At 39.6% G+C, this 27,451-nt stretch overlaps 1 protein-coding gene across 17 annotated transcripts in view; it reads left to right on the top strand.

Annotated features, from left to right (window-relative positions):
• The window catches only part of RBFOX1 (RNA binding fox-1 homolog 1), a 918,501-nt gene that overhangs the window by 149,580 nt on the left and 741,470 nt on the right, over window positions 1–27,451 (top strand). For 12 of the 17 annotated variants that reach the window (XM_056338126.1, XM_056338151.1, XM_056338139.1 and 9 more), the window contains exon 2: window positions 5,078–5,140. In XM_056338126.1, the coding sequence (XP_056194101.1) occupies window positions 5,078–5,140 (63 nt within the window). Of the gene's footprint in view, window positions 1–5,077; window positions 5,141–27,451 lie in introns of those variants that run through there. The other 5 variants (XM_056338148.1, XM_056338132.1, XM_056338153.1 and 2 more) reach the window with 4 other exon arrangements.

The raw sequence follows: 27,451 nt of genomic DNA, 5'->3' as shown, positions 1-27,451 counted from the left end.
CATTGTACTTTTTTTTCCCTTCAGCACAGAGCTTCACTCTTGATGTTATATCAAATGTTTTTCTACACCTTGAGTTTCTTCTGTATCTCCTTCACAGAGTACAGTCTGTGCTCAGTGTGTCATTCTTCCTGAGATTCTTTTTCTTTAGAAAATGGACCCGGGGCATCTTGCTTCCATCCTGCTCTTGTCACATGGACACCATTCCCTGGCAGCACCGGGCCACCTTTCCATCGCAGCAGCACCACTCCTAAGAGAAGGGAATCTATGAGAACCTTAACACAAACCTACCACGAGGCTGGTGATGGTGACTGCGTCAACTGCCAGGTGTAGGCACTGTGATTTCAAACATAGACACGGTAGGGCCTGGTGTCAGCTGGCTGCTCCTGGAGAGCGCCAGGAGCTGAGTCCCTGCCCTTCCCCATGCCCTGCTGGGTCCAAACATGGAGGGCAGAGCCAGGTCCATGGCATTTCCCCACAGGAAACCAGAGTAGAAGACAGATGGGAGAGAAGATGCAGCAGAGGCATAGGGGGTCCACCTAGGAGACAGGTTGCCTACAACCCATCTCCAAGCTTCAGCCAGGGCTGGAGATGGGTGTCCCCAGGGTATGGCTTAGGCCAGGGGCCAAAGCCTGAGAAACAGAACATTTTTTTTTCCATTGTGATAAGAAATCCTGTTCTGACAAATATTCATGAGAATGATCAAATTCCAAAAACTCAGCAATAATAAGGTGATGATCAACACTTCTGATTAAATGTAATGGTTAAAAAGTGCAGCTAGAAATGCTTGATAAATAGTTTCAATCTACCTCTTCTGAGGCCAAGCAATGCAGCAGGATTCTCCATCAACGTTGAGTATGCTAGAATAAATATCAAATATAGCTTATCATATTCCAGTTGCATTTCTTTTTTTCTCCTTTCCTCTTTTTTTAAGCTGATGTTCTAAGGATCTCCTTTTAGTGCCTACGAACATCTCCTTTGACAGACAGTACAAATTAAAAGATATGGCTAGGCAAAGGAAACTGGAACCCAAATATGCCCCCTGGGTTTTCATTTACAGTTAGAAGCTACAGACACAATTACTGCTGACAGAAATTCAGAAGCCAGTGGCAGAGTGCATGTGGCAGTAGACTCATGCCAGGCAGTAATTGGGAAGATTATTTTTAATCAGAGCATATCCTACAGCCCAAACATTAGAAATCTCTTGTAAGGCTGACAGGAAATTAAACTGAGACCAAACAAAAAAGCCTCGAAATAGAAGTAATATGGTTAGAAGTCTAATGATGGCAAAACTCACTGCTTGTTGTATTTAGCTGTTATCTAAAGGGAATGACTTGTAACTTGCAGCACAGATATCATTGTTTAATTGCATTTTTAGAACAGAATTAAAATAAAAAATACCAGATTAGATCAATTTTTATGTAGGCTTTTGATAAAGGTGTGAAACAGTAGGCGTTATGTCAGGCTTAGTAATTGTGTATATGTATTGCTACTAATTTTTATTACTGCTTTGGGGTTTCTCTGTTTGTTTTAATTGTAATATAATGTTTAAGGGACCTGCTTCTATGGAAAAAATGGTACTCTTGGAACGCCCAGGGATGGTAAGGGCTATCTTTCCCAATGAGCCTGTTTGGGCTGCCTGAGCTGACTGCTCTGAGGGAGGCAAGACCAGAGTATTCTCAGTACTTCGTCTACACGCCTGAAAACACAACTTTGCCATTTGAAGGTGAATCTTAAAGCATCATCTTCTTTGCCAGGCTTCCACATAACACACTTAGTGGGACAACTTCTAGCTGACTCCCAGGTGTTCCCTTTCTCAGGGAAGCAAGCCTGGGCGCTGCAGGGCGGGAGCGCTGCGGTGGGTCTGGAGAAGGCTGTTGTTGTTCTTGAATATGCCTGTCACACACAAATCTTGTAATACCAGATGCAAGCAAAATGTCGCTAATTGTATATTCATTTCTGTGTGATAGGAATGCAAAACAAGAGCCTCCTTCATGTCATAAGATATATGACAGTTATAGAAATGAAAATTTACTGTTAAAAATGCATATCTTGTGTTCCTCCACAAGGCTGCTTTTAGCTGTGTGGACAGTCTTAATGACATTTCATCTCAGTACAAAGAATAATAAGGTATAATGTCAAAGTTCGTAGTCAACTAGGTTATCTTGAGGCTTGTAAATAGGATTTTATCAGAGTCTAGGGTTTTTTCCACAAAAAATATTAACATTTTTCAACTGTATTTCCTTCTGCTGCAAGTTGCTTCATATTATCATGTGAATATGACTGGAAAATCTTGCTTGTTGTTTAGATATTGCCTGAGTAGATAACAAATAAAATCTACTTCATAACGTATTTCGTTTTTGCAAAGTGGTCTACACGAGACCTGGAAATCCAGCGATGTGCTCTGTGATAGGTAACGGAACTTGGTCAGGTCCACGTGGTTTGCAAAGCCTGTGGGTGCACTGCGCCAGGAGCTTCCCTTAGGTGGCCTACGCCGCTGCAGGCAAACGGGTACGTGGCTGGATATTCCTTTCACTGGGGAGAAACCTTTACAAACTTTTGTAAAGTTTGTGAACATACCATACCGCTCTTCCTTTTGGCCAGCTATATGGTAAGAAAGTACCATCGGTGGTGGGATGGGTGCAGGACTGCGCGTGGAGTCCCGCTGTCATTTTAGCAGGTGCTGTTGGACCGTTTGCTTTGAGGAAAATCTTTCTTTGCTTGTCATATTCAGATCGCTAAACATTTGAACAAATTTCTGCAGTCAGTAGAGCATGAAACTTTAATATTTCGATGTGGAGGAAATTAGTAGAGGGATGAAACAGTACTGTAAAATTAGGCAAAATGAGTAATTGCTCACTGGTTAAATATTATAGCCAAGTTAATTGTTTTAGAGGTAACTATTTTTACAGTTTCTCATGTTTTTGCTCTCATTTAATGCGACAGCACTTTGTAAATGATGTATGACAGTATACTCTTGCTTCTTCCTGGAGTTGCATATATTCTTAAAATTCTGTACATCTTATTTCTGTGTGTATTCTGAGTTTCTTCAGTCACTAGAGTTTGAAACTGCCGGATAACTAAGGAACACTAGCAGTAACGGTTGGGAGTATAATGTTTCTGAAATTAATGATTAGTAACATGATGCCAAACAGAAAGTCTGCCAGGATTGGGTGGTCAGATACAAGTCTTTCAGAAAAGGAAAATTAACATATTGTAACCATAATGGGATAGAATTTTAATCACTAGGAAGTCTAAAATTGAGAGTTTGTATTTCAAAAATCACAAGGATTTCAAATTGTGAAACACAAGTACCCCTGATGGAGAAAACCTGAGAGACTCAGTTTTCAATTATTCAATTATTTCAATTATTATTTCAATTATTCAATTCAGTTTTGTTGACCATAAGTAAGTTTCACTGTGGCATGACAAGATGGTCCTAAATCGGACATAATATTTGAAAATGTACGCTAATTACTTAAAAAATACTTCTCCTTAGAGATTTTTAAGGAACTCTTGATACCATTAATTCACCTTTCTGTTGTGCTCAGAGATATCTTTGATCTCACACAAAGAAACACTACCCAGAAAGGAGAAGATGCAGTAGTTCTAACTTCTAGTTTATGTGCATATGTAGCCTTCCTATGCGAACTGCATTTTCTGTAGTATTTTTGCATGTATATGGTCCATTATAGTTCATAAGTAGGAAGCAATTTGTGTCTTCAGCTCAGAAAATGATGAACGTGCGGAGTTTTGGCAGTAAGACAGTTGCAGTTACTGCTAGGAGCTTCAGTTGTGAAATTGGATCATACTTTGATAGATGCTTTCCTAGTGATGGTCCCTGCTCTAAGATGACCAAAATGCAAGTGTTTTCTGTTGCTGATTATTACTTTTTCAGATTCTGAACCTGTCAGGGCTTTTTTTATGTGAGAGATAGGTGGGTTTTTTTGGTGGTGGGTTTGGTTTTTTTTTTTTGGTTTTGTATTTGGTTGTTTTTTTTTAAATGTGAGGTAGTTGCAGTATTACCATAGTTGCAGTATTACCTGACATGCTTGTAGAACCTGTACCTTTCCGATACTGGTAGTTCTTGTTATTTACCGTCAACTGCATTAGAGACAGCCACTACGATTTATGAATCAGTAATTTTTTGTTTATTTGTTTTGTTTAAAATGAAGTCACATATGAGGAATAACATCCTTTGTGAACAAATATTCAGTATATTTACTGTTTGGAATTTTATCTAAGTGGACAAAAAGTATATTAAATTTATCTAGAGAATGCTTTGGTAATACATATACCTAGCTATGTGTTTTCTTTGAAGAGTATTTGGTATCAGAGAGTATATACTACTACGTGCACATGGAAATGAAAAATGCGTATTGGGAGAATCTGTTATGAAAAACATGGCTGAACTTACTTTAACTTCGAAAATTCAATTAATAACTCAGTAAAATATTACATTTCACAAAGCTGCTCACCAGTAAGAAAAAGTGGACTGGAATAGAATGTTACCCTATTCTAATTGCCAGCTGTGTGCATGTGTAATATATTTTGGATGACCACTTTTGTTTATGCATTTTATGATCATTTTTCTTCTGAAAAATTGCTTGAAGTTTTCAATCGAAAAATACACAAAAAGTAAATCATGGTTGTGTGTTTCTATCGAAACAGAAATCTATACTGGGGAAAATTTTAAACTATGGCATAGTAATTGCATGTCTATTTTACTTAAGTTCATAATGCAAACCTAGGATTTAGGATTCAAATAAGTTGCAAACCGCCTGGAAATTTTTACTGTCTATTGAACAATTGATTAATAAACAATAAATCTTTGTTGGTATTTGTGAATCAATAAGCAGATTTTGCTGCTCAGCTTTGTACTACAATAAAAATGTAATTATGACCCAATTATGTATGCAAACCTTCTTGTGAAAGCCCAAATAATGCATTATCAATTTTATATTTTATTACAACACTTTGAGTCTTAAAGCCTACCTTCAGCTGTCCATGGGTGCAGGGCACAAATACAGTCTCCTTTGAGTCTCTCATTTACAGTAAGAATGTGTTTTTCTTTTCTTAGGAAACTACACAGAAGCCCCATGCAAGTGGTGCCTATTGTTTTCATGATCGGAGCCTTCTTTCAGTAAGTGCGCTGATTTTTGTTGTTGTTTGTTTATTGTACTTTCCTTGGAATTTGTCTGAAATCTCTGTTGTGCTGTCACAACGAATGAAGAAATAATTTGGACTTCACAGCTGGCCATGCTGATCACAGGATAACAGACTGCTCAGGGTTGGAAGGGACCTCTGGAGATCTAGTCCAACCCCCCGCTGAAGCGGGGTCACCTAGAGCAGGTTGCAGAGTCGTGTCCAGGCAGGTTTGAATGTCTCCAGAGGAGACTCCACAGCCTCTCTGGGCAGCCTGTGCCAGGGCTCTGTCACCCTCAAAGGAAAGAAGTTTTTCTTCATATTGAGATGGAACTGCCCGTGTTGGGGTTTGTGCCCGTTGCCCCTTGTCCCGCCGCGGGGCACCGCTGAAGAGCCTGGCCCCATCCCCTTGGCACTCGCCCTTGAGGTGTTTGTGGGCATTGGGAAGGTCCCCTCAGCCTTCCCTTCTCCAGGTGAAGAGGCCCAGCTCCCTTAGCCTTTCCTCACAAGGGAGATGCTCCAGTTCCCGCACCATCTTTGTAGCCCTCCGCTGGCCCCTCTCCAGTAGCTCCCTGTGTGTCATGACCTGGGGAGCTCACCACTGGGCACAGCACTCCAGATGTGACCTCACCAGGGCAGAGCAGAGGGGGAGGATGACTTCCCTCCACCTGCTGGCCACGCTCCTCCTCATGCACCCCAGGACACCACTGGCCTTCTTGGCCACCAGGACACGCTGCTGGCTCATGGGCAGCTCACTGTCCACAAGAACTCCCAGGTCTTTCTTCCATCAGGTCAATCCCCAGTCTGTACTGGTTTGTGGGGTTGTTCCTCCCTAGTTGCAGCATCTCATACTTGTCTTCATTGAACTTCATGAGGTTCTTCTCCCCACAACTCTCCAGCCTGTGTAGGTCTCAGTGAGTGGCAGTGCAACCTCCCGGTGTATCAGCCACTCCTCCCAGTTTTGTGTCATCAGCAACCTTGCTGAGGGTGCGCTCAGTCCCTTCACCCAGGTCAGTGATGAATAAATTGGAGTAGGACTGGACCCAGCACTGACCCTTGGGGAACACTGCGAGCTACAGCCTCCAGCCAAACCTGCGCCACTGCGCCGCTGATCACAGCCCTCTGAGCTCTGCCATTCCGCCAGCAGCGGGCCCACATTCCCCTATTCATCCTTTTCTTACTGATGTACTTGAAGAAGCTCTTCTTGTTGTCCTTGACCTCCCTCTCCAGATTTAATTCCAAACAGACCTTAGCCACCTTTGTTGCCTCCCTGCATGCTCTGACAACACTCCTATATTCCTCCGAAGTGGCCTGTCCCTTTTTCCACATCCCGTAAACTTATTCCTCCCGTTTGTGAGAAGCTCCTTTGTCATCCATACAGGTCTCCTGCCCCCTTTGCTTGATTTCTTACTCATGAGGATGCACCTCTCTTGAGCTTGGAGGAAGTATTGCTTGAATATCAGCCAGCTCTCTTGGACCCCCCTACCTTCCAGAGCCCTAAACCATGGGATTCCTCCAAGCAGGTCCTTGAAGAGGCCAAAGTTAGCTCTCCTGAAGGCCAGGATTGCAGTCCTACTTAGTGACCTGCCTCCTCCCCAAAGGATCCTGACATCTCATGGTCACTGCAGCCAAAGCTGCCCCAGTCTTCATATCCCCAGCCAGTCTTTCTGTGTTTGTGAGTAGAAGGTCCAGCATCACACCTCACCTCACTGGCTCCTCCACCACCTGCATCAAAAAGTTATCAGGGCTCTGCAGGAGCTCCTGGCCTGGCTGTGCCCAGCTGTGTTGCCTTTCCAGCAGGTGTCAGGGTTGTTGACGTCCCCCATGAGAACCAGGGCCTGTGGTCCTGAGGCTGCATCCAGCTGTCTGTAGATGGGCTAATGGACTCCCTCTTCCTGGTCAGTTGGCCTGTAGCAAACACCCACAGTGGTGGCCCCCATGTTGGCCTGCCCCTTAATCCTCACCTGTAAACTCTCGATCTGTTCTGCATCCACCCCAGAGGAGAGGTCGATACATTCCAGTTGCTCCCTCGCATAAAGAGCAGTGCCATCACCTCCTCACTGTCCTGGCTTTCCTAAAAAGTTTGTAGCCATCCACAACAGCATGCTGGCTCACAGGGCTAGTAGACCGTAAGTACAATTAGTCTTCAGTGAACAACAACTTGCTAGTGACATGATTAGAAAATAATCTTCCCCGTTTCTGACCCTTTTACATGTTAGGGTTATGTCACTGTCATATTTATTTTACCTTAGGATGATTCTGTCAAGAAGAAATTACTTTATATATAAATTAGTCACAGACACTTTTTTCCCTTAGGACGGCTATGGATAAATTCATCATGCTTGCCTTTTTAAATGTACCCATAATGTCAGAATAGAGTAATACTGTGAATTAAGCTCCAAAATTTGAAGGATGTGAAAAAGTATTTGTGCTGATTCATTTTTCACTTGTTTCCTTCCTTGAGAAGAGACTTTCACATCCAAACTATTTGCTGCTCTTTCATTCCTGAAATTTATTTTTTCTTGTAAAGTTTTTAGTTTTAACACATTCTTAGAGACCATATTGATTAGGCACTTTTTAATCAGGATATCACTTTCTGTAGTTACTCTGATGAATACAGAAGTATCAGAAAAAGCTGCGTGTATGATTCTTGGTAGGTGTGTATTTGGTACTTCTCAGGTTTTCAGTAATCCTCTGCTTAAAGGAAACTGTGATGCTCTAACACTTTGGATTGGGTAATAAGTATGGCTTGTTCTATATTGGGCCAACTGAAGATGTTTACATTTTATATACATTTATACCTGTACTTTTCTTTGTTTTATGTATAGAAAGTAGTCGCACATGTGTATTGACATAATAAGATACTAGATTAATTCTTTTCTTCAAATGTGTTAATATTAGTAGTCCAGTTCTGCCCCAACACACAAAGGTTGGTGTTGTAGAAAAAAATGAGACATACAGTCCTTGTTGGAAATAAGAAGAATTTTACATTTATTCTCCTACACTGAACACAATCATCCTCTTAATGTCTTTGAAAAAAGGATTTCATTATTTCCAAAAGACTGTTTGACTTACTGGACAAAAAAAAAAAAATCCTGTTCATCTTGAGGACAGATTCAAATGAATTCTATAGTGCTCAGCATGCTTGTTGCTTTTTGCTTCTCCTCTGTCATGAACAGTATTTTCTGTCACAGAATAACCTTATAGCTCTTAGCAGAATTTGATGCAATTGAACAGCTTCTGTTAGAAAAATTCTGGAAAAAATTGCAAGAATGAGGTTGGGGTTTCTAACCCATGGGAGACAGCGGTCCCTGGCATAATTACTGGCATGTTTTTAGGAAGCTAACATTGATTTGACTGTGCATATAGTGCTTTAGTTTCTGTAAGTGTAGTTAAAGGAAAAGATATTCATCTTCCTTCAACAAGCTAAAGCCGAGATTTGGGATATATGACAAGTAAGAAGAAAATACTCGTTAGGAATTTGGGGAAGGTTTAGTGCTGCCAAATCTCAATGTGCATAATTGGTTTTATTATTTTCCCTTGTGATCATAACCTAACCAGCACAATGAATATCAATCAATTTCTAGGGCTAAGAGGTCATCTTTTAACCAAGCTCAGACTGAAGTCCAGCATGTTGCCTGGTAACAGCCTATGTAGATGAGTTGGCTCTTAAGTACACCATATGGCTGGGCGTTATGCCCTATTCACCCGTGACATGGTGTACACATGTAGAACATTACTGATTATAAAATGGTTTGTCCCAGTCCCTTATTTAGAAGAAGCATTTTAAAAGAGCAATACCACTCCAACACAGACGTGTTAAGATGATGGAATTGTGCGTAATGAAACAAATATCTCTCACAAGTGTCGAGAACCTCATGTAATAGTCACAGTAAATTTTGTGTTCAGTGGGCTTCAGTTCAATTTAAGTATAATTTCTAGCTATGATTGCTTTATGGTATTTTCCTTTTTCATTTTGATAGATCAATATGTTGAGGTAAGTATAGTTTAAACAGTTTAGAGAGAAATCCTGGATGTTAAAATTCAGTTTTGTAGCCTATGGATTTCTTTGGCATTTGACTGTCTATTAATTGTGTAATAATGTCTACAGTACTCGACCAAAGCTGCAGTGCATTGAGCAAACCCGTAAACAAAGCAATAAAACACAGGTCCAGAAAACAACAACTAAAAATAAACATGACAGGCAAAGGAGAGAGAATTGTTCCAAATATACAAGTGGAAATCGAGCACAAAGAGTGACTGGCAAGCAGTTTGTAGCAGAAATGGGTGTAAACCCTAGAGGAGCAGAGTCCTCACTCATTCCCTTGACTGGAGCATTTTTCCTGTTCTGTTGTCACGAACTTGAATTCATGAAGGTGGGAATGCTGCGGAGTGCAGCACTAGGCAAGAGCACGTGCCATGAGCTCCGTGCTCTGGCTGTCATACGCTGGTTAGAACTGAGAGACAACGAATGGGATCGATCTTCTATGTAATGACCATGATCTGCACGAGTGACATAAAAGATCATTGACTGGTTCCCAGTTCAGAGGGCTGGGCAGCAGGCACATTGTAAACCCCAGTGGATGTAGATGCATATATGCAGATACGCTGTCTATCTCAAAACAGTCTTATCTTCACTTCTGCAGTCTGTCAGTGACACAAAACTAATTGCTGTGCTGTATGTAAAAGGCCTATAAAGCCATTGCAAGGAGGGCATTTAAACCCCTTTTCCCTCTAATTTCAGAGCTGGGTTTTCCTTGGAATTGTAAGCATGTTGAAATATGTAACAGACAAATGGCTTTTATTGCATTGAAAAAACGTTATTGGGAATTATGGGTCCTTATTTCCCCTCATTAAACACATCTTTTAAAATTGTTAATACAATAAATCTGTTTTCCAAAACAACATAGTATGCCACAGAGCTATCTGAGGAGTTTAGTATGATCTAGAGATTTCTACCTGAGAGGCATAAACAAAATAATTGTGAAAGAGAGTTATTTTAAAATATCATAATTCTTTTAGAAATAAACCAGTATAACCATTTTGTAATAAATGTATAAGGAAAAAAGACATTAATGATTGTATTCTTATTTATTCATCTCTGTATTATTAATGTAGTCTGAATTATAGTATTAGTCTGGAGAGTTAAGTATTCTTAAAATTGCAGCACTGAATTACTGATATCTGTGAATTACAATAAAAAAGGGTTGAAGAATGGTAGTTAGATAACGTAAATGAAGCAGTAAGTTCTGCTCCATTACTTCATCTGAGCTAGGATGGGGAACTGTTTAGTTGTTAGTATCTGCTCCACTGTCATATTATTCATTGTTGTTTTGCGATATCTTCAACAGTTATTGTAGGAATTCATTACGGACCAGAAGCAGTGAGGCTTTTACACGCTCCCAGTGATAAGCAGGAGAACATTCTCATGGATGTGTTTTCTTCAGCAAAAGCTTAACTAAGGTAGCTAAGCCTGACCTGTGTGTGAATTTTTTTTTACTGCTGGTGCAAGGTAAGTCAGGTTTAGGTGGTTGATTTCTAATATTACTTTTCTATTAGTTAGGCACCTGTTTCCTTAGATATGATCTTTTAACTTTTTCCAGCGCAGGAGACTAAATATGCTGCCTTGGTTTAGTTTTCTGGGTTTGGTTGGTGTTTGTTTGGTTTTTTGATTTCCATGTTCCAATGTTTATCTTATTTCTTTCCCAAGGGAAGAAAATGTTGTTTTCTTTTATGGAACATCATTAATTTTAAGTTTATATCAGTAAAATCTCTAGCGATCTTAGAGAAAAAGAGCAGGTATGTGGGAGCAGTTTTACATGAATCAAAGTTAATCACTGCTATAGTTTATGATTACCTAAATTGTAACAGGGCAGGGGTGTGTGTTTGTACAAGCTACAAATCAGAGTATCAGTGGTCTACTTCTGATTTTACAGGTGGTTATGCTGGTCATTTCACATAAATCATGATCTTCCTACATAAATAAAGGAAGACATTGCCCTTGGTTAGATTGTGCTTAATCACTGCTGCACATAATGATATATGTATTTATTTGAGCATCTAAAGAATTTAGAAGTTACTCTCTCAAAGCGCATTCAAGAGCAGAAGGCTTACTGCAACTGCATAGGACATTTTGAAAACAAGAGACAGACCCCTCACACAAGCAATTAATTTGGAAATACTACCCTAGATTATTTTGAACTATAACTCTGTAAGTAAAGTCAGCTTTGTAATTCTTTCTTGGCCGTATACAAATGTACATGTAAAAAAATATCTAAGAGTTCATTCTTTTCTCCTGCCTCTTTCAAGAATGCAGTCAGTATTTCTTTCTGATGGATTCCTCTGTGAACTTTCTAAATCCTCCATCTTTGCAAGTGGTGTTTTGAGTCTACCAAGTAAAAGCTATAGGGGTTGAATATAAATTAACCTTAGGATCTGAATATACTGTATGTAGCAGCCTGTTTTCTGACACTACTTAGATCTTTCCTTCAAAAACATTGCATTGCAGACATTTTCTTATTCAGGCATTATGAAAATTTTCACATGCTTGTAAACACTTAGCCTCCAATACTTCCATTGGCAGTTGAGTGCACTCTGGATATTCTCCAAATTACAGCATTAAGATGTTTTTGATCAAGTTCATTTCCACAGCATTGTGGCATTTAAGAGATATCAAGTCCCCAAATTCCTGTGAGATTAGTGCATGTTATTATCTCTTTATTACAGAAGGAGAAGTCAGAAAATTTAACATCCTGACTGATGTGCCAGGAGAAGTATAGCAGAGCTAGGATTTCAATTCCTATTTCTCAAATCCCAAATCATCGCCTCCATTACTAGGCCATCTTTCCTCCTGCTCTCCCTCTAATCCTGTACCTTTTATTGTTAATGATTTTTACATTTAACAAGTGAAAAAGAACTTAGAATTTCATGCTCTCTCCTGTCTCATAAAAAATTGAAAATTTTCCTCAAGAAAATCATGCAATTATTAGAAAAGTCCTATCAGCCTAGCTCAAAGCTAATTGAAATGTAACAGTCCTCATGATGATCTGGGTCATGTCAAGGATATTAGCATTCTTTAATAAAGATATACACTTGATCCTTTTTTCTTCTTCTTTGAAGAGCTTACAGACTTCTGTAACTTTTTCTGATAATGCTAATTGTGCAAGGAGAAGGTACAGTCATTGCAAGCGCTTGGGTAGTTCTGTATGGCAAATGTTGTTAACTGTAGCATGATATTCTGGGCTTCGGGGTGTGTTAGCAGCCCAGGATTCCTGGAGGATTTATTTCTGTGTTGCTGTGTTACTGCTGCCGTATGTTAGTGTGCTGCTACATCTCCAGCGCAGCTGCTGCTTCAGCACAGCTAGGTTGGGTACGGCTGTCTTAGCAAGCGGCAAAGCTGGGGGCCTGCAGCAGCGCACGTGTGCAGAATGTTGTGCTAAATGCTTGGTAAGACAGTCCTGTGTTCAATGGCAAATTGCTCTGCCCCTGCATATGGTGCATCTGTAGTCCACCTAGTGCACTCCGCGTTCGGCTTTCCACGTGTCAGGCGGGAGGTCCTGCTGAGTCACGTCTGGCCGCAGCGCTGAGCACAAGTCTGACAGCACAGTAGGGTTTCGGTGGGGGGGTATCTTTACTGCTGCTCTTCGTGGAATGAGCAGGAGGTTTGGATTGTAATAATTGGATGAGATGTGGGGAAATTTTAATTTTCCCCCCTTTTTTTTTTTTTTTTTTTTTTGTCTTATTACACTTGACACTTGAGGTTAGTTACTGAGTTGACAAGTTTGTGCTGTAACGTGTTATTCTGGTATAGCTTGTGCACAACCAATAAACAACATGCTATGTGAGAATTTTTACTGACCCTGCAAGATATCTTAGAAATCATATAACTGATGGCTCTTTATATTTTGAGTATGGGATGGCAGTTTGAAAACGTGTCTTCAGCACAGAAGGAGAATGCTGGGAGGGAAGAACAAATCTGCTGATGTAAAATGAAATCTTTATTCTTACTCTACATAGTTGAAGAGAGGTAAAAAGTTGAAGCAGCACATGAGTTTGACAGAATACATTTGTATTTAGCAACATTTACCCTTCCTTCAGGATTGTTTATTACCTTCAGAAATCGAACTGTACCTCTCAGAACTGCTTCTGACTGTGGACCTTTCTAGAAGCTCACTAGCAGCTGTGGGAGTGTTCTGGCACTGGTCACTGGGGTTTAGCGATTTTGGGATTTCTCACCAAGTAAAGCCTACATCTTTTACAATATTGAAATAGATTTACATGTCTGTTAGTGCATTCACGAGAGAGATTTGTCTGTGACCTATACCAAAATCATTGCACACTCATCATACAGAGCAAATCTGGCCGGATTGATTGAAGAACAGAGTTGGCTGTGTGTGCAGAGGGAGGAAAGCTGCCGTACCTCGCTGTGAGTGACGGTGTACTGGTATGTTTTGACTTTACCCAACAGAAGCAGTTGGCCAAGTGCTTGTTAGATAAGGCAGCTCTCAGGGACCAGCACACAAATCCTATTCACCTACCACATACTGTATTTCAGACTTGGGTGTATCTTCTTTATACTAAGAGAGTCAAGAAACCTGCTTACCTGTATGTGGTGGGTTGACCCTGGATGGCAGATCAGCCCCCACTCACCAGCGTACTCACTGCCCCGGTGGGACAGGTGGCAGAACCGAAAGGGTAAAAGAGAAGGAAAAAAAAAACAAAAACAACTTATGGGTTGACATAACACAGTTTAAGTGAAGCAAAGCTGTGCGTACAAGCAAAGCAAAATAAGGAATTCATTCACTATTTCCCGTTGCCAGGCAGGTGTTTCACCATTTCCAGGAAGGAAACGAAACTTGGGAAGACAAATGCCATAGCCATGAACGTTCCCCCCTTTTTCTTCCATTCCACAAGCTTTTGTAGCTGAGAACATCATATGGTCTGGAATGTCCCTTTGGTCAGGCCAAGCCAGCTGCCCTGGCTGTGTCCCCTCCCAGCTTCTTGTGCACCCCCAGCCAACTGGCTGGGGAAGGAGAGTGAGGAAAATGAAATTAAAAAAAGAAAACCTTGGTGCTGTGCAACCACTGCTCAGCTATAGCTTGACAATAGCAACAATACTGCTGCGTTATCAACACCATTTTAGTCACAAATCCTAAACGCAGCACCATCTGCGATGCTATGAAGAAAATTAACTGTGTCCCAGGCAGATGCAATGCACTGTAAAACTGCTGCTTTTCTTCTTCGCTGTGAAGTTTCTGCTTCCTTCGTCTGCGCCCCAGAGGAACAAAGTTTGATGAGCACATCTGGAAAAGAGTCAAAGTGGTGCAATAGAAACACTGGAGGAGTAGTGGTTTGGTTTGAAGGTTTAGAGTTTTGCTGGGTTTTTTTTCTTTCTCCTGAGGCATATTTTGCGCAGTTAAATGATGCAGTTTAATAATAACAATAACAATAATATAGGGCCTACACTGGGAAAACATTGATCTGAAATCTTTCACAAGTTACGTTTTCAACAAGACCAAGTTGATGTGTGCTATTGATTTTAAGATTGGTACAGTCTACAAGTAGTAAAAGTTGCAAAGCCAAAATAGTTTAAGTTTGTTTTTTTCTCTTTTATTTAATCCAGGTTAGGATATTGAAGCACTTAGATTTCTTGAAACCCCACAAAAAATCTCAGCATAAGTTATGGTTTTCAAATATTTGTGTTTTCTGGTTTTGCGTCTTATCCTACAGGCAGCAGGGCTTGTTCTGTCTGACAAGCTTTTGTGCAACTTGGCTACTAGTAGTAAAACAGATAGCTTGTATAGGTTACAACAAAGCACGCTTATAGGAGGCAGAATCATCACCAATGACTCCTAACAGCAATATGTGAAATATGCAAAAATCACTTGTAAGATCTTACAAGAAGGTACAATGTAGAGGATTTATAGAAGACTGTATGAAAAATTTATTTTTATAAAGGTTGTAATGATTGTTCAAAACATAAAGTATGAAATGTTAAGAAAAAAAAGGGGGAATTGTAGAAGAATGAAGCTGGGTTAATTAGCATTGATAACATACAGCTGTGGTTGGCTTCAGGGGCTGCAGGTTGGTTGATGTAGATAAGGTGCAGCTGTGGCTGGTTAAGTTAAGTGGTTGAGAGCCAATGAAGAGGGAGCAGCCGAGGAAGAAGAGAGAGAGGAGTAATCGAGAGAATCAAGAGAAGAGAGAGTGTGCCCTGGATGAGGCAAGATGAGGAGAAGGCAGCAGAGGGAATGTATGAAGAGTGTGCTGGGTGAGATAGTAAAATACTTTGTTTGCAGCGTGATAGTTTGGAGAGTGCTGCGACAGTACAAGGGTAGTAATGAAGTGGTAGCACTGCCATGTGTGTGTGGCTGGTGTGTATTCTCCTGGCACAGATGCATGCTGCCGGAGATGATCAGTTTTACTGCTAAACTGGTGGGAAGGTTCAGGTGGCAGGATCTGAGTGTGTCGGGGCAGAATCAGTTCCAAAGGGGTGGCTTGGTCATTCAAGGCAGAAATTCTGAACACGTGAATTGTGGGACTTGGAAAAATATTCTTCTGGAAAAAATACAGCCAGTTCTTCTAGCTCTTAGCTACTGATGAACACACTAATAAAACAAACTGAACCACATACTACACAAGTAACTTTATGGCAGATCAATACAATTTCTTACTACTGACTCAGAAATACTGATTTAAGGAATATGGTTAGGAGGATATAAATTTACAACCTACAGGTGTGCTTAAAACAATATACCTCATGTTTATTTAATAGATTCAGGGGAAAAAAATGTTCTTTTATACTTGAAGTTTAAGTACCATAGAAAGCCTGCATTTCCATAACATGATGGATATAATTACAGCTAGGGTTTTACTCATGCTTTATTGTATACCAAAGAGAGGGAGCAGTAAAATTCCTAAGAGAGTGCTTGTGAAACAGTTCTAAAGGACACTTGCTGAAACGCTAAAAATGTTATGTACCATCTGATGTGCTAAATGAAATAGAATGATTCTGTGTAGGTTTAGGGCTAATAGTATCACGTTCTGGTTGTCCCTAAAAGCCACTTCAATATAACATGATACAACTCTTTCATGATTAATATTCTTAAAGAAAATGGATTATATTAAAATTGGCTGTGGTTGTGTCCACAGCCTGTCCCTCTGATGTCAGTAAATTATTTCCTTGGGACCATTGGCCCCAAATGAAAGCCCATGCAAACAGTCCCTTAACTAACGCTCCTCTGTGATGTCCAAGGACAGCCTCCGTAGTTTCTTGGGAGGTGTGTTATTGTTCAAAGTGGTCTGAAAAAGTGGGGAGGTTATCATACATACTGTTTTGTCTCCACTCAGTGTGGCTGTTTCAGTAATGGTCTGTTCCAGGCTCACTCCCCTCCCGCTTCTTTCTGTCCATCCCACTTCTCATGGGATGTTTCTCCTGCTTCCCTCAGATCTGGGAATGAAGTCCTACATGGATTTCATGCTTCATTCCAGGTGGAGATACTGTCCCTTCCTTATGAACTTTCTGTGCTCAGTGTTGAAGGAAGAGACGGGAGAAAAACAGCATAACACTCCCATTGCTTATAATGTAAGATGGAAAGAACAAAAGTCCTGGAAAGTATGGAAAGGCCACCTGAAAATAAGCCTGATTCCATGGGCAAATGTTCTCTGCAGTAAAGTCAGGAAGGTTCTTGTACAAACATCCATTCTTTATGGAGGGGGATAAACTGCTTGAACTGAAGCATCAGTGGAAGACCTGGAAAAAGGTTGCATGGAAAGGCAAAGAACACTTGCTGATAACACAATGATTTTAGAGAAATCAGAGAATTGCAGAAAGGTTTCACAGCATTGGGTTAGTGGCAGCTGAAATAGTTGCTGATAATAGGGCAAGCAGTGCATATAGCAAATATAGTTTATACTGAGAAAAGAGGAGATAGGTTCACTGTAAAGATAAGGAGGTCAGTGGGAAAATACAGCCAAACCCAGAAGAGAGTGGTAACCTTAAACACACTTTGGTAGCAGAGCCTGGAGATTAGGGTCTTCCTCACATCACAGAGAGAAGCAGCAATGGAGGATTTTTAAGTGCACATCCAGTGAACCAGGAGGCTAAAGTGTAACAAAGGCAAATTCACAAGTATTTCACTACTCTGAATAAATGGTGAATTTTTACAGTGAAAGGGATTCTGTTCATAGACTATTCTGTGTGAAAGGGACAAAATAATGACATAAATTTATGTTGAGACAGGATTATGCAGAACAGACAAAACTAAGACTGACTGGGGAAGTGCAGAAAGCTGAAGGATTAAGTGACAGAATAAAAATCACTTTCAGAATTTCATAATAGATGGAAATCTGTTGTCGAGGAGGGAGTGCCATGGCTATTATCGCTCAGAAGCCTTTCTTGGAAACATCAGATGGAGTTCTCAGAAACATTAGTTCAGTGCTTGACAGCTGTCAAAAAAAGCCAATTGAATATTTAGCAATTTTCAGGAAAGGCATTTGGTACAGAAAATATAGTAGTGTGTCTGCTGGAGTTTGCACTGGTTTTACAGGCGCTTATTGTGAGCAGTTCTGGTTACCCTGTGGCTCAGAAGGGTGTAGCCCCGGGTAAGGTGAAAGGAACGATCCAGGGTACGGAATAGTTTCTGTACAGGGAAGACATTAAAAACATGCTAGAGGTCTTTGCCTAGGAAGAGTTGTCAGGTGAGTGAAATGAGAGAAAAGTGATAGATTTAAATTATTATTAATATTGATTTGAATATTGATATTGTAACGATATGACTCATAAGGCAAGGATTATGGACTCGATAGAATGGTCAAGCAATGACTCAAGAGAATTTTTTTTCATGCTATGTAATGCTATTCTGCAAAGTTTTGCTACTGGATATTTTAGATGCAAAACATATAAGCAAGTTATGAATAATTGTGTAAATTATTGTGCAATGTTTCCTTACAAAACAAAATGCAGGATGTCCCCCTTTGCAAATTACTGTGGGAAAGACTGGTGCTTGTATTCTTTCATAAACATCTAATACTGATCATTGCTGGACAGAGGATATTACTTTAAATGATGCAAGTGGTGAAAGAGCTCTTCTGTTCATATAGATATTTTATCAGTTGTGAATCTTGATGATTAGGACATTTGGAAAAGGGAGATTTCTTTATTCAGCAGTTCCCACAGTTTGCAGTACAGTTTGCTTATCAGTCCTGACTTCCACCTGGAATTGTCCTGAAACACTGGGCTGCCCTGGGCTTGTGCTGAAATTTCTGTAACGTACGTTCTGTAAAACCATTTAGCAACTGACAAAAGACAGTTGTCTAGAAGGCTGATGCAAGCAGAATCAGAAAGCATTAGCTCATTATTTATATATTTTAGGTCAAGAAATGATAGGAACTTTTAAAACTGTAATGCAGGCTTTGAAGCTTCCTTCTAGCACTGTAAAGGAATCTCAGCTTGTAATGTAACGTGCAGATTTATTTCTGTCCTATATGAATATGTACTGTATTTTTCCCATTTTCACATTTTATTTGAAAATACAAGTTGTGATATTCAATTTTATTTTTTTTTTACATTAGGCATGAACTTTGCATATCTGTTTAGCCAAACAGCTTTTAAAAATAACATCTTTTATCTCCTTGTGGCCATTGGCCCAGGATCGGACCTGCCCTGTTCCTAAAATGAAGGTGTGGTTGGATTTATAAAGAATCAGAAGATTTGTAACTGGAATGAATAGTCTTTTTGTCTTCAGATTTATGAATAGTTAAGAGAAAATCCTCCCAACGATTCAGCAATTCCAGCCTGTGTATGTGGTACACTCGTGAATGATTCCAGTGGAATCGGAGGTTATTTACATTATTAAAGCCATGCGTGAATGCACACGTTAACAGGCTTGGTGCTCTCTGGGGACTGGTGGCTTGACAAAGCTTTACTAAAATCTTACTTTGTGCCTTTCTGGAAGTGATTTCTTTATATTATTTTAATTCTCCTTAAGCACATATGACAGGTTGCATGTACTGTTTCTCTTGAGAAATTCTAAACATTTTCTCTGATAGTGTTAACGGATTCTTAAAATATTTTTCATGTGTGTACCCTTCCCTGAAAGATTCAGGATCCACTTTCGAGGCTCCCTGCCTAAAAAGAGTTAAGCATGGGAAGTGTCAGACTAAAAATCGTGTGTTTCAGAAACTTGCAAACACATGCAAATTGTCTGGGAAACACAAACAACTTATGGCGTTATTAGCAATCGTGTGATAAAACCCAGGTAATTATGGCATCTTTTTGTAAGACTTCTGAAGTACATAATTCTACGTAGTAGCTACATTTTCATATTTAAGAAGATTGCCAAATAGTAATGCAAAATAGTAATGAATTAGTCCTTTACATCTTGGGAGTGATGTATTTCACCTGAACTCTGATGTATGGCATTAGAAATATATTTATGAATTTAGTGTGTAGCTCTTTGTTATTTTTGTAGAAAAAAAAAAGTAGTTTATCTACAAATATGTAATAGGAAATTTAAAGATGGAAATCAACATTTATGATATTAACTGTCTTTTAACATGTATTTCTTGAGTTATGATGAAGGAAAATTAATTAATTCTTTTAGAGTAGCCGTAGCTTTCATTGAAAGCTATTTTCTCTTGAATCTGTTCATGTTATTTTAGATTCCAAAATATTTTATTAAGGTTAGATGAGTGCCTTGCAAAAATATGGTGTGTTTTCTAAATTCAAAGCACATGCTACAATCTTTAAATTTGGGTCACCTTTTATATAAACTATCTTTGAAATAATGTAATTTGATTTTTTTACATATTTCCGCCTCTTTCAGTTTTTGCTGTAAGCTTAAAAATCACTTCGATATGCTTTTATTTTTGTTTTCATTATTTGTTGTAATGAACTGTAATGGCTCAACATTTAATCAGCCTGATACTAACACTTTAAAAAACCAAGAAATCCTTTTGTGGGTTTTGTTTTGTTTTGTTTTGTTTTTAAGTTAAGAAACATCTCTCCATTTTGTATATATTTTCCAAATACACGCCAGAAAGGGCTGGAGAGCATGCTAGTCCAGGGTTGGTTGGGTCTGCTTTACCAGCAAACATTAAGGAAACCAAATTGCTGGGCTAAAATGGTGTGTCCTTAAGTGCTGAGTTACTGTTGATATGATATAGCACTCAGATGTTCTCTAGCATTTTATTTTATTCAAAAGGATTATCTGAAAGAGATAAGAAAACAAATGAAATTTAGTAAAAATCTCTGTGTTTATGTCCACTCTACTGCTTTTGATCTAAAGGGGGGAGGAACCCAAACATGAAATGCAGCTTTGGTAGCATCACAAATAACAAAACAAGAGTAAAACTAAAAAAGAGAAAATACAATGCTGTTGGCGTTTCCTCAGCGTGTGAGTGTGTGATTGGCGTCATCATTGACGATGAAATATTTGTTGTTTTCGCTGGCCAGAGTCCCTCTCGAGAGGGAGAGCAAGACTTAGGGACTTCTACTATCAGAAAATTTCTATTTCTTGTGGAAACCCGGAGCCTGTCTCTGGCCAAGGACTGGTCTGTGCCCAGAGCTACTGGCTGTGGTGTGGGAGGCACTGGTAAGGGAGCTGGGCTCGTGCAGGTGCGGTGGGAGGTGGGAACCGCCGCTGCCTTGCAGGTTGCTGGTTGGACAAAGCAGGGCGTGTGAGAAAAAGGGAAGGGCAACTGGTATATATGGGATTGTATACGTTCCTGTACAGGCAGATCAGTTCCCAAGAATCCTCAATGTTTCAAAATAATTTTTCTGTCTTTGTAACAGTTTATTGAGCAGACTCATACAATCAAAGTAACGTCTTATCAAAATATCTGTGTACCTGAGTTTTTAGTGATTAAGGGGGTGTTCATGAAGGTTGAATTTAAATTAGTCTTACTCTCACTCTCATTTTATTAAAAATAAAGGGATTTCTATGTCATGATTTAGAGAAAGAAAGGCCCAGTATAGGGCCCTTTCCACTTCTGCTGGTTAAGGAGCCAAGTGGGATTAACTTTTCTTTAGGCTAAAATTAGCCAGTTTAAAGATCCCTTAAATAGGAAATAAGTTAGCATCTTGTACCTTACCTCCATCAGTGATTTCCAACAAGTGCTCTATATCATTAAGGAGAACCGTACATTCAAGCAGACGTGGCAGGGCTGCTGCCTCACCTGACTGGTACGGGCTAGGGGGCCTGTCCTCCTTCAGCAGTCTGGTCGGGGCTGTTATCTCCACATCAGTCACTGCTCATTTGCAGTCGGGGGGATCCACAGAGGTAAGATAAGTAGTTACTGCAGCTGTGTCTTCTACCTCTCTTTCCTAGCCTGCTTTTCCTGGGGCTGTGGTTGATGCCCCGAGCCTGTCAGTGTGTAAGAGGTCTTTGGATAATGCCCTTAATAACATGCTTTAAGTTTGGTTAGCCCTGAAATGGTCGGGCAGGTGGGTTGGTGGTCAGTGAAGGTCCCTCTCAACTGAAATATTCTATTCTGTTCCAGTTTTTGCTTAATGTGATTACTAGTCATTTGAGGTGATGTTTACATTTTTTCCCAAAAGAGGTTGGATAACCTCACAGAGCATGTTGCAACTGAAAGATGGTTTAGTGAGCTGCTGTGTACTTGCTTCAGTTAATTGTAGTTGTCTGACATTGTGAGGGCCATACCTTCCAGCAGTGAGTCACTAAAGCCACAAAGGGAGTCGGGGCACACACCGCTGCCATTCAGTTGTTTGCCTCCAGCTGCCAACGAGGCAGCAGCGACCGATGAGTGTTCCCAGTCCTTCAGATCCTGTAGTAGAAACTCTTCAGTTTTTGTGCGTTTATTGTGCACCAAGGCTCTGTCGGTAGGCACAGGACTAGAACGCCCTCTGTCATGCTGCTTTCCTTGCACTCCTCTGGGGGTTTCAGCGAGGTCCTGGCACCCTGCCAAATGTAATAGAACCACCTTGCTCTGTGCAAAAATTGTTTTATGGGTAGAAAGAAAACAAACCTTCTCTGTAGATCCAAGAATTTATTTTTAGTGTAACTATCTTAATAGTATTATTATTGTTTATTATAAATTTGTTATCTATATAAAAATTGTGTTATATATATATATATATAAAAATATAAATGTTGCTAGGCCAGATCTGGTTATTACAGAAAAAATGAAAAAAAAAAAAAAAAAACAAACAAACAGAAAAAACTATTATGGAAAATACATTAATTATTAGTAAAATTATTACAGGAAAACACTTAAAATTTTACAGTTTCAAATGTCATATGTATACTTCAGCTACCTACCCCTTTTCCCAGTGTTACGCTCACTCTCCCACCCCACCTCTGGATCCTAAGGTCAAAGCCACTAGTCTTGCTCAAAGTTTGCAGCAGGTCACCAGTGTTCAGAATTCTTACTGGAAAGTGTGTGATGCTGAAGGTGTTTCCTCTTTCTCCTCCTCTCCTCTCCTTTCAATTCACCTGGGGTTATTTTTATGTGTTTTCTGACATGCTTCAACACCTTGTTCTTTCTTCATTGATCTGCGATGCCACATTACATCTGAATTTTCTGTAACACAGTGCCTTCTCCACATGCTAGGTACTTGCTCTTTGTTCTTTCTTACCTCTAAACAGCATTTTCCCAGACCTCTTAATTTCTGCATTCCTTAAGCAGACCGTGGATAAGCCGTTTAAAACCATCAACTCCCCAGCATTCCCACCTCTGTGCCCAAACCTCTCTACACTACACCTTGTGTGCCAACTTGTCAGGTCTTTGCCATCGTGCCAGGCCTGTGTTCCTCGGCACTGCAGCATTACTTTAGTCAGAAACATCTCGGGCTACACAGAGTAACTCCTTGTTACTACTGTCTCTCTGTATAAATGTTTATAATGCACAAAGAGAATCAGACGTGGAACAAATTAGGCACCAGCCACCTGGCTATTAGAACAGTTACAGTCACCAGTAGAGCAAGCCAAGGCAAAGGTCCCAGCCTGTGGAGGTGACCCCTGCCAAGTCAGCCCACCCAGCCCCAGCGCTAGTGCCCTGGAGGTGCCACGCAGTGACTGCGGCGCTGCTCGCCTTGCCTGCACCACCTTGGCCAGGTGGCAGGGCTGGGTGCCCTGGGTACCTGCGTTCGGGGGTGACCTTGGGTTTGTCAGGATTTGTTTGTTGGTTGTGGGGGTTTTGTGGTTTGTTTATTTCCCCAGATGTTATAGTTCTGTTCGGATCAGGATCAGTTAGGTATGCCTGTGTTAAGTCAGGGAATCACTGCCGTAGTTTCAAGGTAAACCTCATCTGGGGGTGCAGTAGTGTGGGATGCAATTTCACTCGGGTTTGACACTTACCTATCCCATCCTTCTTTTTTGATTAATGTTAGGAAAAAAATTATTTTATTATTAGCAACTCCTAATTATTGTGTAAGACAGCTGTTTTCCTAGATAGTCCTGATACTACAGGTAATATTTTCAAAACAAGTGGTTTTGTTGTTGCTGGCAGTTGACTTGCCTCCACTGGCAAACCTGTTCCGTTTTGTCGGTATGGTTCTGCACTCCTGCAACCTGGGCAGAGTTTCATTACTGCAACTGTGTGTGCAAGACTGGCCAAAACATTCAGATTTGTTATAGTCAGCTCTTCCAATTAACTGCATGAGGGTTTTTAATGATCTAGTGATTTAAGTGTTTGCATAGCCACTGCTCTAGCAGGAGGTCAGTTTAATATCTATGTGGGGATGTACTGACTTTTTAATCTCCAGGTGAAACCAGCCCGTTCTCTTTGTACTGCCTGTAGTCTGTTGTGAGATGGAGAGGGCTGACACTCTTTGGTAGATATTAATATATGATCAATGATAATGATCCATACCATCAATATGATATGTATGGTAATACCACAATATTTAGTTTGCTGGTTTTGTTGGGTTTTTTTAACATCAGCATTCCTAAATTCAACTGAAGACGTGAGAAGGTGGTTTTTCAGTCATTTTTCAAGTAAATTTGGTGTGTTTATATAATGGAGAAAAAATGGATGAAAAAAATCCATTCACCATAAGAATTCAGGAGCAAAAAGCCAATAAAATAAAGCTAGCAGCATCGTCATTATTATATCTAAATGCAGATTATTAGCCATCTTCATGATTTTGTGAAAGGCCTTATTAATGATTCTTGAATAAGTAGACTTTGCAATGTTGATATTATCAGTGATACATTATTGAATCAACAGAAGTAAACCTGCTATCATTAGTGTCATTATTTAGATATGATGAAATGTAATGACTGGTTATAAGTGCAAATAAGCCGCAGTTAGCAAGCAGCTAGCCAAGTAAGTGAGGTAGGACAGCAAGGAAATGCGTCACAGGAGTGGGAAGTAAAAATGAAATGCAGAGACTTATTAGAAGAAAGATACATGATGCCATTTCTGTTACAAGTACTTTTGAGAGCACATCACTTGTCCCTGTGTAGATAATGGTGATATTATTGGACTTTTTTTTTTTTTTTTAAACTTTTAACTAACCTGCTTTGCCAGAACATGTGTCTGAAGTGAACTCTGAGCCTTCATTGCAGCCTTTGGTATCTCAGGTTTGCTGGTGGTTATTGCTGCGTCTGTGACTTGTAAAATTATCTACAGATGGGCCGGCTGGAGCTTAACGGGAGCCAGCTCTCAGCAGTTTGGCTGGTGTTCTGGCTTGTAGGGGAGCAACCTGGGGCTGGAAATGAGTGTCTGTGAGGTAAAATAACTGTTTCTGGTTTGAGTTAATGGGGGGTGGGAAGAGAGATGGAAACTAAATTAACTTTCTGAAAGGTACTTGTCAACTGTATTTGAATAACAGCTATTTTGAATGTCAAGTTATCCGATTAACCCCTAGATTAAAAGAATTTCCTTTTTCTAACCAGAGTCCTTACATAAATATAGAAAAATATAATAATATAGAAGTGATATTTAAAACCTATTTCTGACAATCTAGTTAGGGACAGATGTTTTTGTAAGTAAATGTGTTTGTCAGGAGAAAATGAGGGCCACCTGTATCCACTTGTAGTTGTATGCAGGAAGCTATCTTCGGGCATCGTTTTTTCCCCATTAACTCTAAAAATAAGGAAGATGCAGTTGTTTTGTATGTTGGTTTGGGTTTGGTTGTGGGTTTTTTTTTCATGGTATCTATGTAAAATGAGTGAGTACAGTTCTTTCTGGCAACACGAAACCAGACAACCCTTTCACAGAAGAGAAAATTTTTGAACTAAATTTTCTTTTGATATCTGTGACTTCATAGTTTATTAATAAATTCACTCTTCTGTTTTACTATGGATTGCATTATTTACAATATCTGCAAGATTTTATGTAATTTTTAATATGTAATGAGAAATCATTTGCGCTGTTTAAAAACAGACAAAAAAAGACCCCAAAATCTAAGCAGAAGCACATAAAACTGCTACCATTTTTTGCTACCATTGTCACCTTTTGGGCTCTTAAGTTAAAAGCTTAAGAAGAAAAAACTAAATAGGCACTCTGAGCAATCTGGCAACCAGTCAGAAATGTTTTTAAATAAACTTGGTTTATGGTAAATATTTACCTTTGGCTGAATCTGTTCTTCAGAAGGCTGAAATATTCCAGTGTGGCTGGACGGTGTGCTGATGCATGTGCTTTGTGATTCTTCCAGTGTGCCTACACGTTACTTTTATGTGTGTAGTCTTGGATCAGAAGCAAACTATAGAAGTTCTGAGCCATTAAACGTCTGCGTGAAGCACTTTCCTACGGTTTGACTGAAGGTTACTTCTTAATGGCACAACTCTCAGGTTAATTCGTAGTTCAAAATCCTCTTCTTCCAGTGTTTACAGCCTATTAGAATTTATCACCTATTACATTTAGAGCACAAGGCTTATGTGGTGTGAGTACGTTTACTTTCCCATGCTTCCTGTTTGGTTATTCTCTTAGGGGTTTTTAATCGATTTTTTTTATTTTTTGTAAAGTTCCATTAGAAATTCCACTTGATATTTTCATATGAAAAGTGCTAAGTATGTATCATGCAGAAATGCACATGCTCTCCACCTGTAGTGGCTGACAACTGATCATAGCTTACAATTTTTGTTTGATTGTAATGAGAGCAAATGATTAGTTGCTGAGCCAGGAGGAATGTGTAAATGGGCTAAAAAGGAAAATGGGGTACTAGCACTGAACTTAGGCAGGGCAGTGGAGCTGAGATGGTTAGAAGCTGGGGTTACCAGATGTGGTGGTGGTGTGTAGATCGTAAACTGGGAAAACAAATACACAACAAACAGATCTGATTAGAATTTTTCAGTGCTTCTTTGCAAACAGACAAGATACTTTAAGATGAATTCTGCACAAGAAATATGTCGCTTTCCAACCAGCAGTGATAGATAGTGAGTCCCTCCCTCTGTACAATAAAAAATGGGTTTCCACTTAACTCAGCCATAGTTGCATTGTGGACAAAGAGGCTGTGCCCGGTTAATCTTACACTGAAGTCTGTGCAGTTGGTATTGATCCAGCTGCTAAATTGGGCCCTTGCTGCAGCAACTGAAAGACACTGCTGCAAAGGCGGCTCAGAGAAAAATGCATCAGATGTTATAAACTTTCTAGAATTGTATGAAAAATTAATTTTAAAGCATGAAGAACAATGCTTATTTAACATGACAATGTATGGTTTAAATATGCTGTAATTTTCTAACAGCAGGGACTATCCTGAGGGATATGGAGCATGGACTGCAATTTTTTGTACTTGCCTGCCTGTTTCCTTGGGCATTTCTTTCCTTTTTCTGTGCTTTTGTTTTCTATCAGTAAAATTAAGATAAATTAAGCAAAGTTAATGCTTACCTTCTTTTCTAAGGTTCATTGATTTATAGACACAAAAAAATTACTTTTTTTAAAACCCTATGTTATGTAATGATCCTACATTTGAATTCATACTTCCCTATTTTCTATATTTTAATACTGAAATTCTAATAAAATAAGTTTGTATACCTTTCTTAGTAAAACTAGCTCAAGCTTTCATAATGCAAACAGGTTTCTCATATTTTTGTATTTGATTAATTTAATTATTAGGCTAAAATGCTATGTCGGTACTTTCATTTCTGATGCATGCAATATATCAGATGCCATACACCAAAATTCTTACTCTGTCAATACTACCAGGGAGCTCATTAATCATCATAGTAACAGGATTGGCCTTATTATGCTGCTTCTGTGTATTTAATTTTCCATTTTTTATAGACTTGGATCATTTGCCTTCTATTTTTACTTAGGTTATCTAGTTCTTTCAATCATTCTTGTACCTTATCTCTTAAAATTATCTTAATATACTTTAACTGAAAGATTTTGTTTTACAAGG

This window comes from Falco biarmicus, chromosome 4 (genome assembly GCF_023638135.1).
Source record: "Falco biarmicus isolate bFalBia1 chromosome 4, bFalBia1.pri, whole genome shotgun sequence".
Taxonomy (NCBI): domain Eukaryota; kingdom Metazoa; phylum Chordata; class Aves; order Falconiformes; family Falconidae; genus Falco; species Falco biarmicus.
Note: the sequence above shows the minus strand (reverse complement) of the source record. Positions and strands in the feature narration are given on the sequence as shown.